We start from the raw sequence: 13,984 nt of genomic DNA on the forward strand, positions 1-13,984 counted from the left end.
AGAATACTTTCACGTTCTTTATTTTCCACTTACCTGCACTAAGACGAGATTCCTCCAACACCAAGAGATGTTAAAACCAAGGCCCAGAAAACGTCAACTTACCAAAAACCAAACGGCATCTGAGCCCAGAGACGGGCCTGGAAGCATCCTAACAGCTAAGGGCTCAACGAAGGAGAGGCACGCAAGGCACAGCTCCAGCCTCCCCTCCCGAGCTTAGTCCTGGCTGGCGGCCAGGCCTCACACCCACCCTTCCAGAGCCCGTCCTGCCTCCACACTCCCACTCGTCCCCTGAGAGTCCATCACCCTGGCAACGGTGAGAGAAAGGCCCTTTTAAAATATTTATGTCTCAGAGCAGTCCAGAGGCTTGGGGAAAGCTGACGTCATCCTTCTCAGCTTGCAGGTGACTGACAAGCAGGGCAGCTGGGTGGGTTAGCCAAATACCCTAAGTCAGACCTCTCAAGAGAAAGATCCCTAGGATGCTAAGCAGTAACGGAGGTGGATGCTGTGACAGAATTTCTAAAAATAAGCCTGAAAGAAAGGAAGAATGTTGGGGCTGTACTCTGCCCAGCTCTTCAGATTTAAAACGTTTCTCGGGTTCCCCTTCAGTGGGAGAGAAATCGCTTATGGAATAAACACCAAAGGAATGAACTGGAATTGAAGCCAAGATGTTTGACTTCAACTCTGAGCTTCCCTGTAACCGGCTGTGACCCTCAAGCAGCTATCCTGGACCTGGAGGTTATACATGACTTACAATCTCCGAAGAGAAAGGCTGAGGCTAGACCACTGGCCCAGAAGCTAGTAGGTAGAACTAGTCACCGTTCATCGCTTGACCAAGCCTTTATTGAACGCTTCATGCAGAGGCAGATACTTGAAAACTTTAGTACAGAGGGGATGCAGAACAGCCCCACCCTTCAAGAACTTGTGGACAAGTGCTAACAAAGACGAACACAGGCTCAGAGTTTAAAATGCCTTACCTAAAGTAAATGATTCTCAACTTTCCTTCACAGATTACAGAGGGTGACCTTCTTTTCTGGGAGTCCTCTGGAATGTCCAAGGGCACCCAGGCTATAGGTTCCAATAAAGGTGTGACAGTGGGGGGCATATATAGTAGTATGTTCCAGAACATTCTATGGGAAACTAAGCAGAAACAAGAGACCGGGAATAGCACAGGAGCTGAGTGTTCTGACCTGGAGAGCCACACCAGGGATTTAGTCCCTGGTCTTTGGTGTTTCAAGACAGGTTTGTGTAGACCTGGCTGTCCTAGAACTTGCAATGTAGATCAGGCTGGCTTTGAACTCCATCTGTCTCTGCCTCCTGAGTGCGGGGATTAATGGTGTGCGCTACGATGTCTGCTGCCTTTCAACTCTTTAAAGCCATTTATTTGTTTATTTATTTATTCATTCATTTATTGTAAGATAAAGTGAACCCAGGTCCTCTACAAGTGCAAGTGAAGTGATCAAACACCACGTTAAGCCCCAGCCCCTCCTACTAAAATGCCTTGAGTAGGTTGAACGGTTAGCACTGAGCCCCTGAAGCTCTGAGGACTCCATGTGGGACTAAAGACTCCTAAGTAGCAGATCCTGCCTGGCTTTCTGTGAGAAAATCAGATCAAGAGGTGGGGTGAAACACAACTGTTGACTCCTCTCCTGGGTTTCTATGGCCCAGGCCAGCCTCTATACAGCAGGTCGCTCCTGGGATCCAGGCTCTGTTGACAGCTGCAAAGACACAAAGTGGAAAATTAAGGAACTGGAAGCTATGGGGGTTTCTCAGCTTTCATCTGGTCAGGCTTTGTACCTTCCAACCTTCCCTGCCCACCTGTCCATCGCCACCCTCCTTGCTGTGTTCAGCAGGCAGGTTCCTAGGTACACACAGATGAGCAGGAGGTAAACGCTCACAGGCTCTGTGAGCTTTCTTTGGCAATGAGGTTATGTCTCAAACCCTATGCAGCTCTCCCACCCATGGATGACTGAGAAGAGGGGGCTGAGAGGCCTTACTTGGCTTTCAGGTACAGCTGGGATTTGTGACTTTGTGGGCTCTTTTCCACCCTTTACCTCACCCACCTCTTCTCAACCTTTTACTAGACAGAAGAGGGAGAGGGGGGAGGTGGAGAGAGAGAGATCTGAATTTCATTTCTTTCTTCTTTGGACTAGGAAATGGCAACAACCATCCCTCCTGAACCACCACCAACCCACCTCTCTGGGCCCTAGAATTCACGTACCCTCCGAAAAGTTCCCAGAATTCCAAATGTTACACAATCACAAAAACTCTCTGTGGCTGGCAAAACCACACCGCTGCGAGAGCACAAAGCAAATCATAGTCCGCGGCCGTGGACAGTGCGAGGCAGGATCATATCCCCCCACCTGGGATTAAAGCCGTAACACATTCTTGTTTTTTTTTTTTTATTCATTTCATGCCAGTACAATGTCACTGTCTTCAGACACACCAGAAGACAGCATCAGATCCCATTACAGATGGTTGTGAGTCACCATGTGGCTGCCAGGAATTGAACTCAGGACCTTCAAAGAGCAGTCAGTGTTCATAAACACTGAGCCATCTCTCCAGCCTGCAGTAACACATACTTATATTTGTGTTTTTAAAGAAACCAAAATCCCGGAATTGTCACTACATTCAGTTTTTTGTTTTTTTGTTGTTGTTTTTTGGTTTTTCGAGACAGGGTTTCTCTGTGTAGTCCTGGCTGTCCTGGAACTCACTCTGTAGACCAGGCTGGCCTCAAATTCAGAAATCCACCTGCCTCTGCTTCCTGAGTTCTAGGAATAAAGGCGTGTACCACCACATCTGGCTTTCAGTTTTTTTTTTTTAAATTAACTTTATTTTATGTACATTGATGCTTTGTCTGCATTCACAACTGTGTGAAGTATTGGATCCCCTGGGTCTGTACTTAGACAGCTGTGAACTGCCCACGTGAGTGCTAAGAATTGACTGAATCCTTTGGAAGAGCAGGCAGTGCTCTTAACTGCTGAGATCCAGCCCCTGTTTGTTTTCAGACAAGAGTCTCACTTGGCCTCATTTAGGAACTCACTATGTAGACCAAGCTTGGCCTTGAACTCAGAGGTCTGTCTGTCTCGACCTTCAAAGTGCACGCTCCACCACTTCCAGCTTTCAAAATCCAATGCTTTATTTATCCCAAACCAAAACAGCTTGAGTTTAAAAAGGAGCAAGGAAGTTCTATCTTAAGTTCAGAGGTCCATCTCAGGGTTATACCTAGAGGACACATCTTATCCTGGGACGCTTGGGCTGGGGCCTGATATTATGTAAAAATCCACAGAAGTGATTCTACTTTTGAAAAGATCTTTAAAATTATGCGTGCATGTACATGTGTACCTGCTCCTGAACTCACGTGCTTCAGGAGGTCAGAGGCATCGGATCCCCTGGACCTGGTAGTACGAGTGCCAGGAACCAAGGCTGAGCCACTCTCCAGCCCAGCTTCTTCTAAAAGCCACTGATCCTCCCACCTCGAAGGCCTGTTCTCATTCCCATGTCCAGCTTCAGCCTGTAATCTTAATACATCTCTCTTCTCCCATACCTAGTCACTAAGTTATGTTCTAGGAGCTGCTGAATATACCTAGTTCTCTACAGCCTCACTTTTTATATGTATATGTGTGCCTTTCTGGGCCAAGGTGCAAGCAGGCCAAGAGAGGGCATCAAATCCTGGATCTCAAGCTACAAGTGATTGTGAGCTGCCAATCTGGGTGCCAGGAACCAAATTGGGTCCTCTGAAAAAGTAGCAAGCACTCTTAAATCTTTTAACCACTGAGCCGTCTCTTCAGCTCTAATCTTCATTTTCAATCATATTAATCTACCATAGCCTGGGGGCTGCAGGACACCATGGAATCCATCTCAGGGCTTGATGCATGCACTAGACAATTGTTCCACCATGTTTTAAAAGACTCTGTTGCTGAGACCTGAGCAGAGGCTAGACTGGCTGGCTGGCTCCAAGTCAAGGATCTGCCTGTCTGCCTCCCCAGCACTAGGATTATAAATGTACACTATCACATGAAGAAGAAAATCAAACTCACGTCCCCATGCTTAAAGATGGAGTTCCCGCTTTAGCTCCTTTCTAGTGCCTTCCCTCACTTAAAAAAATTAGGTTGTATGCTAGCACATCTTTAATCCCAACCATCAATAGGCAGAGACAGAAGGATCTAAGTTTAAAACCATCCTACTCTACACAGCTAATTCCAGGACAACCAGGACTTCAGAGAGACAATCTTCTCAAACAAAAAATAGGTTGGGGCAGCAAGATAGCTCAGTGCATAAAAGTGCTTGCTGCTTAACAAGAATCCACATAAGCATGGAAGAAGAGGTCCAGCCCAGGTTGTGTCCTCTGACTTCCACATACATGGAGTTAGTTACATGGCTACCTATATACACACAGTATGGGGAGTGTTACAGACCTGGAGTGTTACAGAGTTAGATTCCAGCCCTGCCACAGACCTAACTCACTTCTGTTTGTCTGGACTAACAAAGCTTCCAAACAGGTTCTCCATGTACTAACAAATTTTAAAATCAGAAACATGGGTTGGGGGTGTGTCTCAGTTGTACAGGGTTTGCATAACATGTCCAAGATCCTAGCAACAGTGCGACTGGTGCAATCATAAAAGCCCTGCCTCCCCTTGAATCTGCTCACACTACCGTCTGCTCAGCTCAGTGTTCCATATCCTTCCCCTAAGCCAGCTCCCAAGCCCCTGGGGCTCAAGCAAGTCTTCCTTTACGTGGCAGCTGCTCCATCCCCCTTTCTTAGAAACCCAGACAGGCTCTCTTTCCCCCTTTCTCATTCTGCTGCCACCTTACTCTCTTCCTCCCCCCGCCCCCCAAATAAACCTCTTACATGTAGGAAAAGAAAAAAAAAAGAAAGAAAAAAAAAGAAACCCAGGCAGTTTACTTTCAATAGACTAGTTTTTGTTTTGAAACTTATCACAATATAACTTACTAAGTAATTCAGACACATTAAAGAAACCATGAAAGGATTCCCCAGAGTAGGAAGGGTTCCAAGGAAGGAGAGCTCACAGCTGAAATGATGTGGAATAATGAGTTTTCTGTACAGCGTCTACTTCTCAAAACACAGTGAGCTCCGTGAAGGGAAGGACTTAGATCCATTACTGATCACCTACTCTGCAGTAACTAACACACAGTAGGTGTTCTAACTTGTTCTAACAATCAATATATCTTTTTAAAAAATTAAAAGGACTATTTATACAAATTTCTAGGAAGAAGCGTATTATGAATCCTATGAGGGGCTAGAGATGTTCCTGTTGCTAGAGCACTTTCTTTTTCTTTTTTCTTTTTTTGGTTTTTCGAGACAGGGTTTCTCTGAGCAGCCCTAGCTGTCCTGGAACTCTCTGTAGACCAGGCTAGCCTTGAACTCAGAAATCCGCCTGCCTCTGCTTCCCAAGTGCTGGAATTAAAGGCGTACGTCACTACGTGAGGCTGGGTAGAGCACTTTTATAACACATGCAAAGCCTTAGTTTCAATTGCATGAAGTGGGGGTGTAGTGATGTACACAAGGAATGTTAGTGTTCAGAGGTGAAGACCAAAAGCTGTGTCATCACTACACAGTGAGTTCAAGGCCAGCCTATGCTGTATAAGACTATCTAAAATATATATAAAATAAAAAAGGTCTTATCAGAGTACAGAGTATTTTCTTCTATTCCCCCTTTGCCCTCAGTGCTAGAATGGAACCCAGCACTACTGGGCTATACTTTTAGCCCTATTTCTTCCTCAAATTCTGTTTCTTCCCACATTCTAATTTCAAAGAGCTGGGAAATGGAAACACTAGACTTACATCTTAATTGCTGGAAACAAAAGATCCGAGAAACCGTGTTCAATGTCTAATCCCAAACTTACCTACTTCAAGCTTCACAGACATCATAGTACCAGGGAAGGGATGGGAACACCCTGATGGAAAAGCCCAACTCCAAAGACTGACAAAGGGGCAGCCAACAAACATCAAACATGTTTGTTTGTTTTGTTTTTTTGAGACAGGGTTTCTCTGTGTAGCTCTGGCTGGCCTGGAACTCACTTGTAGACCAGGCTGGCCTTGAACTGAGAAATCTGCCTGCCTCTGACTGCCAAGTGCTGGGATTAAAGCTGTGCGCCACCACCGCCCGACACCAACAAACATCTTAAACACAATATTAAATTATACCCAAATTTCTGCTTTTATTTCCTGACTTGTTTTGTCAAATGGCCTGTGGTTCACTGGCCAGAAACACCCCAAAGGATCAAATTTTTCTCGAGACCCACAACTTCCACAGGGCCTTCTTGAAGCAGGAAGCTCCTTAAACCAAGGGGGTTGCCTGTGTGACATCTGAGAACTCTACCTGTCCACTTCCTGCTTGGGATGCAGCCAAAGGCAGTCACTGCAACACAGGACAGGAATGGTAAGGATGAGATGCTACGATTATGGTCAAGAAATGCCAAAGCTGGGCTGGAGGAATGGTGCAGTGGGTAAGAGCACTGCCTGCCTTTAGAGAACAAGGGTTTGCTTTCCCGCACTCACATGGTGGAGCGTAACTGTTAACTGCAGCCTTAACAGTCCCAGGATATTCAACACCCTCTTCTGACCTCCACAGACACTAGACCATCACACATGGTTCACAAATCTATCTGTACGTGAAACACCCCAATACAGAAAATAAACCTTTAAAATAAACAAATAGCCAGGCATGGTGGCATGTGCCTTTACTCCCAGAACTTGGGAGCAGAGGTAGGTGAATCTTTGTGAAGTTGCAGGTCAGCTAGTGATATAGTCACACCCTATCACAACGAACAACCAGAAATTTTGGAAAATTTTGTTTAACACAAGGTCTCTTTATTTAGTCTAGGCTGACCTTTAGCTAGCTAAGGCTACCCTTGAAATGTTTGTTCTACACCTCTGCCCTTCGAGTGCTGGGATCACAGGCATGTACCACCACACATGGCTGTTTATTTAGAGTCTATGTATATACTCTTCCTACCTATTAAATCCAAGTCCCTGCCAGACACAAGTCTATCAGTGAGCCAGTAAAGGCTGGCATTTTATCTCCTGCTTCTGTCTGCTGAGTGCCAGGGATTACAGCTATGAGAAAACACACAGCCTTTCTCCTGAAGGAGAGATGTGGTTGGCAGAGTACTAGGTGAGAATGTATTATCTCGACAGCCCAGGGTATGGAAAATTGCTAAGTGGACCCAACTGTTCCAGGATGCAGTGCTTACCACTATAGGACTTCTCTGCTAATGGGCCTAGAAAAGACAGTCCTTCTTCTCTAGGCCTGAAAACAGAAGAAGGGGTAATTAGGCAGTGTAGTGGACTTCCTCCCCTCCCCCCAGCAGCTGCTGTCTCACACAGCTGTTTCCAGCCTGTCTATTCCATGTTATTAAATATTCATCAGATGTGTGCTTGCTCTAAGCATGCAATGACTATTAATATGAAATCGAGGCGTGCACATGAGTCCACAGAATTCCCTAAGAATTCAAATCTTTTACCTACAGAAGTCTAGAGGCAAAGGCAGAGGCATTCTGGGCACCACAGTCGGGAGCACCTTTCAGAAAGCTGACCTGTGGAGCTCCTCAATACCGTGATTCTCTAAATCACTGCACAATAGAAGAATGCTCGACCAGTGTAGTGTGGGAAGCCACACACCAGCAAAATCCTAGCAGCGCATGGTCAACTGTGGGAACGAAATGGGATGCTGATATGACACACACAGCAATTAGCACATAACTGAGAATTTAAGGTGGACAAATCAGCCAGGCATAGTGGTGCATGCCTTTAATCCCAGCACTCAGGAGTCAGAAGCAGGTTCAAGGCCAGCCTAGTGAGTTCCAGGACAAAGCTACAGAGAGACCCTGTCCCGAAAAAAAAAAAAGTCTTGGGAGTTTGTATTAGATGTAAGTGCCAGGTATGGGTAAGCACAGCACAGGCGGCAGGGGCAGGTCCCTATAATTGAGGCTAGCCTGATCTACTCAGTGAGTACTATGTCAAAGCTAATAGTAAGACCCACATTCAAAAAGTAAAGAGATAGTCATCTCAACCAACAGTCCTTAGAGAGCTTTGGATGGGAGGTGGGGATGAAGATCAAAAAAAAGTTCAAGGTCGCCAGGCAGTGGTGGGCCATGCCTTTAATCCCAGCACTAGGGAGGCAGAGGCAGGCAGGTTTCTGAGTTCGAGGTCAGTCAGGACTAAACAAAGAAACCCTGCCTCAAAAAATAAAATTAAAATTAAAATTCAAGGTCACCTTGAGATACACTGAGAATAGTTTTGGCTTCGTAAATCACAGATGACTAGGAGACTACAAACATAAGGGGAGGTGCAAACTTCCCATCCTTGCACAGCCCAAACACCGGGTATGAGAGCAATAATTCTCTAGGCCTAGCCCTTGTTTTATATACATTTGCTCTTTCAGTTATAATAATGCTGTGAAGTATGCAACTATCAGCACCCACACTGCAGCTCAGTTGTCTGTAACTCTGGTTCCACATAGACATACACTCAGGCAAATCACCAATGCACATCATTCCTTATGAATTTAAGTTTCACCCTCTCCATCCTGAGGACCCCCAGCAGCTCCAGGCTTCCTAGCCTGTATAGCAGCAGAATACTGTAACTATGTAGGCCTTACTCCCTCCAGTTATACTGAGGTTCCAGAGGGCAGGGGTGATAAAATGATGAAGACCCGTGATTCAGCTGCACAAACACAAGGGTCCACACTTCAGCAGGTATTTTTGATAATGTCCTGGAAGAGAGGTCTCCTTCCTTCCAGGAAAGAATGGCAATGAGTTCTCCAAGACGCCTTTAGCTAGCAGGTGAACGGCCTGCTAAATGCAGTATACCCTTGTGACTGATCCCAGTCTAAAATCACACTGCCTGAAGATATCACCTTTGCTACATAACAACTGTGTGACTTCGGCTGCTACTGATATTTTCTGGCATTAAAATTGTTGTTATGTTTAAAAAATGAAGCTAGCAATCTCTCAGTGGATAAAGGTAGATGTTTGTGGACAAGCCTGGTGACTTGAATCCATGTAGCTGGGAGAACCAACTCTACAAAGTTGTCCGAAGGCCTCCATATACACATACTAGTGACCAAGGCCTCACGGCATGAATGTCTCATCTGATGTAAAAGGATCGACAGCAGGTTTTTGTTTTACTTTTCCCTGAGACAGGGTTTCCTAAGTAGCTCAGCTATCCTGAAATTTGCTCTGTAGAACAGGCTGGTCTTGAACTCTGAAATCTTCCTGCCTCTGCCTCCCAAGAATTGCTACTACCACCCAGTTTGCAATCTTTACTGTACATCTTTAATAAACAGCCTCTGAGAGAATACTGACTACAGTTACTGTCTTACAGAAGCAGTTGTTCCAGAGAATGGATTGACATGTAGCAGTCTTGGTATGTTATACTCTCAACTTGCTATAGAAGCAGTGTAGATTATCTTAGTGTTCCCACTATTGGTTGTAAATATAAGTAGACACAGTAGGCTTTCAATGTGAGTTCTCTTCTTCCTTAGCCTACTTTTGTTCTTGGGACAAAGCCTTGTGGGCTACAGAGCTCCAAAACCTGTAAGCCAAGCATCTATTACTATGTCAATCTCTCGCCAATGCCATTTGGTAGCCTCAGATCTATCCTCCACCCCAACATGAGAGAAACCTGAGTGTTAATAAGAGTTGCTCTTTTTCAATCAGAAAATGGTCTGACCTGGCTTTATTTATTGGTGACAACCACAATAGCCTCGAAGCTCTGGATGCATATTCATTCTTACCTGGAGCACTGGGTAGCAACTGAGCGATAATTCCTTCTTCGTTCACTACTCACTACTTCACTCTCACCGTCTCTGCCTTTCCTAGTTGTAGAAACAAACAGTTTTGGAAAAAAAGACAGCACTAGGTTTATCAGGCTCCATGTCCATGCCTCCGTTCCTTCCTGCTCAGTCGTTAAAGACAGCGTCTCATACAGCGAAGGATGGCTTCAACTTGCTTTGTAGGCTAAGGATTTCTTTGAACTTCTGACCCTCCTGTCTCCTCTTCCTGAGTGGGAATCACAGGTGTGCCCTGAACCACGCTTACTGTGTTCTTTCCACCACACAATCTCTTCTCAGTGAGAAACATGGGCAACATGGTACAATCTGCCAACAATCAACTTTTACTTATAGCCTTATGAAGTTGTTGTCAATTATAGTACTACACATTTGACTTTTTCTGCCTGATATAAAACTCCCTTTCCTAATAATACTCACTCCTACTCCCTTTTTTTGCTTAGACATCCCAGTCTACAGTCAGGGCTGCTCTTGAACTAGAGCTGAGGAGACATTCTGAGTAAACACACCAGATTAAATTTCATTTTTTGAGGAACTAGTTTTTAATTACACAAGAGTATTAAAGTGAGGGCTTTAAGCTGACTCAAGATAATTCTGTCTGGTATTTCTTCTTTAGAGCGTGTATGTTCAGTAGAAGAGAGAAGCCAAACACAGGCAAGAGCTTACCTTTCTAGTAATCCTGACTAGAAAGTGACTCACAGACCCCAGCATGCTTAACTCTCTTGTATCCACTATGGTTCCTAAACCAGATTTTTTTTTCCCCAGACAGAGTTTCTCTGTGTAGCCCTGGCTGTCCTGGAACTCACTCTGTAGACCAGGTTGGTCTCCAACTCAGAAATCCACCTGCCTCTGTCTCCCAAGTACTGGGATTAAAGGCGTGCACTACCACTGCCAGGCTTCCAAGCCAGATTTTCTAGTCTGTGCCATCTGTACCTCTCCCAAATCCAGTAAGGACCCTTTTATTTCCGTTAGGCACTTCGTTGCTTGCAAAAAATACACTACAAATAAAACCCTGCGTCAGTGGATTATTTGCAGAATAAGGTAAATTCAAGAGACATAAGTAGACACTGGCTGGTCTTAACTATTACATATAAACTCATCACATACTGTAAACTGACACAGAAATTATGACTAAATATGGTAAAACTGAATTTACGAAAGATTAGCCTGTCAACTACCTCTTAGCACCACTGCTTTGCCATGACACACAATGAAAAACACCTTCACATACCTGATATGGGTCTCTGATACCCATTCTATTCCAGGAAATGCCTCAGGAATTTTCAGTCACCTGAAAATTGAGAAAGAAGGAATGAATATTTGGAAAATGTTTTCAAGATGTAAAAAAACAAGAGAGAGACCCTGCATGCATTTTACACATTACAGGAAAGAAACATGCAACTCTTCAGAAAATTCAAATAACATTGCACTGTGAACATAAGGTGTCTCGGGGGCTCATCCTCGTACATTTTAAAGTAGCTGAGCAGAAAGCTTTACTCTGGGGTGCAGCAGGTCTTCTCGTCTACAGTCATTGAAATTTTACAATGTGTCATTTAAGATGTCAGACTTTGTGCCCAGGTTACATTACATTTCACTCGTGATGGGCAGGATTATTAAGAGTTATGGATAATTTATGCGGCAGCATATGGTTTTTTCTTTTTACAGCTATTTTTATTAAACAAGTTTTGCAAAGTTTTAACATTAAAATTAACAACTAGAGAATTGTTTATGCAAGTTGCTGTCACCGTTTATATAAAAGAGAAATATGTGCTATTAAAATCAGACATTTAGGTTACCTTTGGCTTTTTGCGATGCATGTTAGCTTTACACATCCTGATTCTCTTGCGATAATTTTCCTTTAAAAAGGGGGGTATAGAGTGATCTCTTTTCATCAAAACAAGACATAATGCCCTGAAAGCTGACTTCAAACCACGGTGGAAAATTCAGTTATTTACACTTTATCACAATCTATAAATACAGTTTTTGTTGGTGTGTTTTAAAAAGAAAAGAAAAATGCCCATCATGCACTGCTACAGGCAGCTTGGCACTTCACACAAGAGGATTTTTCACCCCCGAGCAGTTTAGGTGGCTCTTAGGGAAAAGAATGAGGTCCCTGGGAATTAAGAGTGACTTTTTACATAGTGACAACCAATTCCACTGTTTTCAGTCTTGTGGGAGGGAGTTCAGGACCAGTCTATGGCGCCAGCTCCTCCCCAGGCCAGCTCAATTGTTACTGCATCTCTAGGATTGGAAGGGTAACCCTCCTGGGCACCCAGGCTTTGCTGAATTGTGGTATCTGAACACAGGTGGAGTCAATGTCTGAGCACAGAGATTTGGTGTCATTCTTTAAGGCCACCTAGGGGCTCTACAGAAGACGGAAGGCAGGATGGCTGGCACTTGAAGTACCTATCTGTGTCAGTTGGGTTTTTCTCTCTAAAAACTGTAATTTTTTGATAGGACTGGATAAAACTGCTTTCAACAACTTCCAGGGGGTGAAAAAGCTTTGGTTCTTTTTAAACTAAAACTTAACAACTCATAAACTTTTTTTTGGTAACCTTAAAATAAAATCCCCACCACCACTTTTAAAAATGTCTCCAACTTTTAACAATCCCATTAACTTTAGAATTAATTTAAGTTTATGTGAAAGAGAAAACTATTTTATTGTCCACCCCCAAAAATGACAATTCATCACATTTACTTTGATTAAAAAAGGACTAAACTTTATTGACAAACTGCTGCAGACATTTTGACATAAGTTTAAGCTACCTATTTAGGCAGACTTACACATGTAGCATTTAATCTTCCGAAAACAAAATGGGAGGACGGTACAAATCCATTAGGACTTTAACTTATGTACAAAGTGGATTTTGATTCTTTTCTCATTCAGCTGCAGTGTCCCTTTTTATATCATGCTAGTGTTGAGACATACTTAACTGCCTTCTACCTTGGGAACAGCTCAAAACTGACAATGGTCAATTTATTGAACATCATCAGCTTTTGGCCCCAGTGTCCAAGTGAGTTTTTCATGGAGTGTAGAATCTCAGATGGACAAAATACTCTTGACATTTTAAATACTGAAAATTTGATTTTTAGTACTATTATTGAAAAGATTGTGGCTAAAAAGAACTCCATCAGATTCCATTTAGGTGGCTAGCTTCTCTCCCCATCAATCTTATTCAGAGCCCACCCCTCCCCCACTAAGTATCTCTCAACACTGTATGTCTGGGGCTAGATTTCAAAACCCACATAATGAAAAAGTCACTTTTACAAACCTAATTTTGTTGTTGTTTTAAGTCAATTAACGTTAAAAATTGCATCAACTATTTAATTCATGAGGAGCTTTCATATTAAAATTTAACCTTAAGATTCAACAGCCATGTGCTTTTAAAGGAAATGTTTTAGAGACCTCTGAGCTCACTTTTACATGGTGGCACTACTGCCGTTGTTAACATTGTGGTTTTACATCTTAAGCAGCCCTGAATTTTGAAATGTAGCCTAGTTTGGGATTCTGCAACTATGACTTTACGGGGTGCCTCAAATCAAAACTAAGAAAAAGTTAACAAGCCTTCAGAACCTTTAAGCAAGCAATGCCACTTTTGAAACTAACATGTTTGTGGTTTTTTTTTAACTCAACTTTTTTTTATTATAAAAGGTACACTGTTTATATTTAAACAACAAAGAAAAAAAAGCATCTACACACTTAAAAAATTAATTCGATATTCCTAAATCTATTTTAACTCATTTTAAAATACTACATACAGAAGCCAGAATGCAGAGTTAAGAATGGAGGAAGTGGGGAAAAGAAAGGGACCACGAAGAAAAACACTTAGACAATTACTTGTCTGTTGTGGGTAAAGCAACAGGAATCCTGGGATACAAGAAATCAGTAACAACTTTGCTCATAACTGATATTTTTCCCTCCTGTTTGTTTTTAATAACGTCCATATGGATGCTCTCTGTATGCTCCCTTCACTGGCCTAGCTGGAGGAGCCTTCAGTGATGGCCTGGTCCCATTCCAGTCATCTTGTCCTGTGGGAAAAAAGCAAAACAACTTACAGTACATGCTACTGATAACACTGTCTCTCCTAGAACCACGTCACACCCCAAGCGTGCCTTGCTGTCCTCTTTACTTGGCCTCCTTGATCAATAGGGGTAACCGCCTACACGGTGAG

At 43.4% G+C, this 13,984-nt stretch overlaps 1 protein-coding gene across 4 annotated transcripts in view; it reads right to left on the reverse strand.

Annotated features, from left to right (window-relative positions):
• Positions 1–34: 34 nt before the first annotated feature.
• The window catches only part of Khdrbs1 (KH domain containing, RNA binding, signal transduction associated 1), a 41,499-nt gene continuing 27,549 nt past the window's right edge, over positions 35–13,984 (reverse strand). The window contains exons 9-13 of one of the 4 annotated variants that reach the window (XR_376300.3): positions 13,651–13,841; positions 11,044–11,103; positions 9,759–9,839; positions 7,216–7,271; positions 35–1,715 (exon numbers count right to left, since the gene is read on the reverse strand). Coding sequence is in view for 1 of the 4 variants with exons in the window: in NM_011317.4 (NP_035447.3) it covers positions 13,744–13,841 (98 nt within the window). In the remaining 3 variants the exon portion in view is untranslated. Of the gene's footprint in view, positions 9,840–11,043; positions 11,104–11,468; positions 13,842–13,984 lie in introns of those variants that run through there. The other 3 variants (NR_045036.1, XR_001784112.2, NM_011317.4) reach the window with 3 other exon arrangements.

The sequence above is a fragment of the Mus musculus genome, chromosome 4 (assembly GCF_000001635.26).
Source record: "Mus musculus strain C57BL/6J chromosome 4, GRCm38.p6 C57BL/6J".
In the NCBI taxonomy this organism is placed as follows: domain Eukaryota; kingdom Metazoa; phylum Chordata; class Mammalia; order Rodentia; family Muridae; genus Mus; species Mus musculus.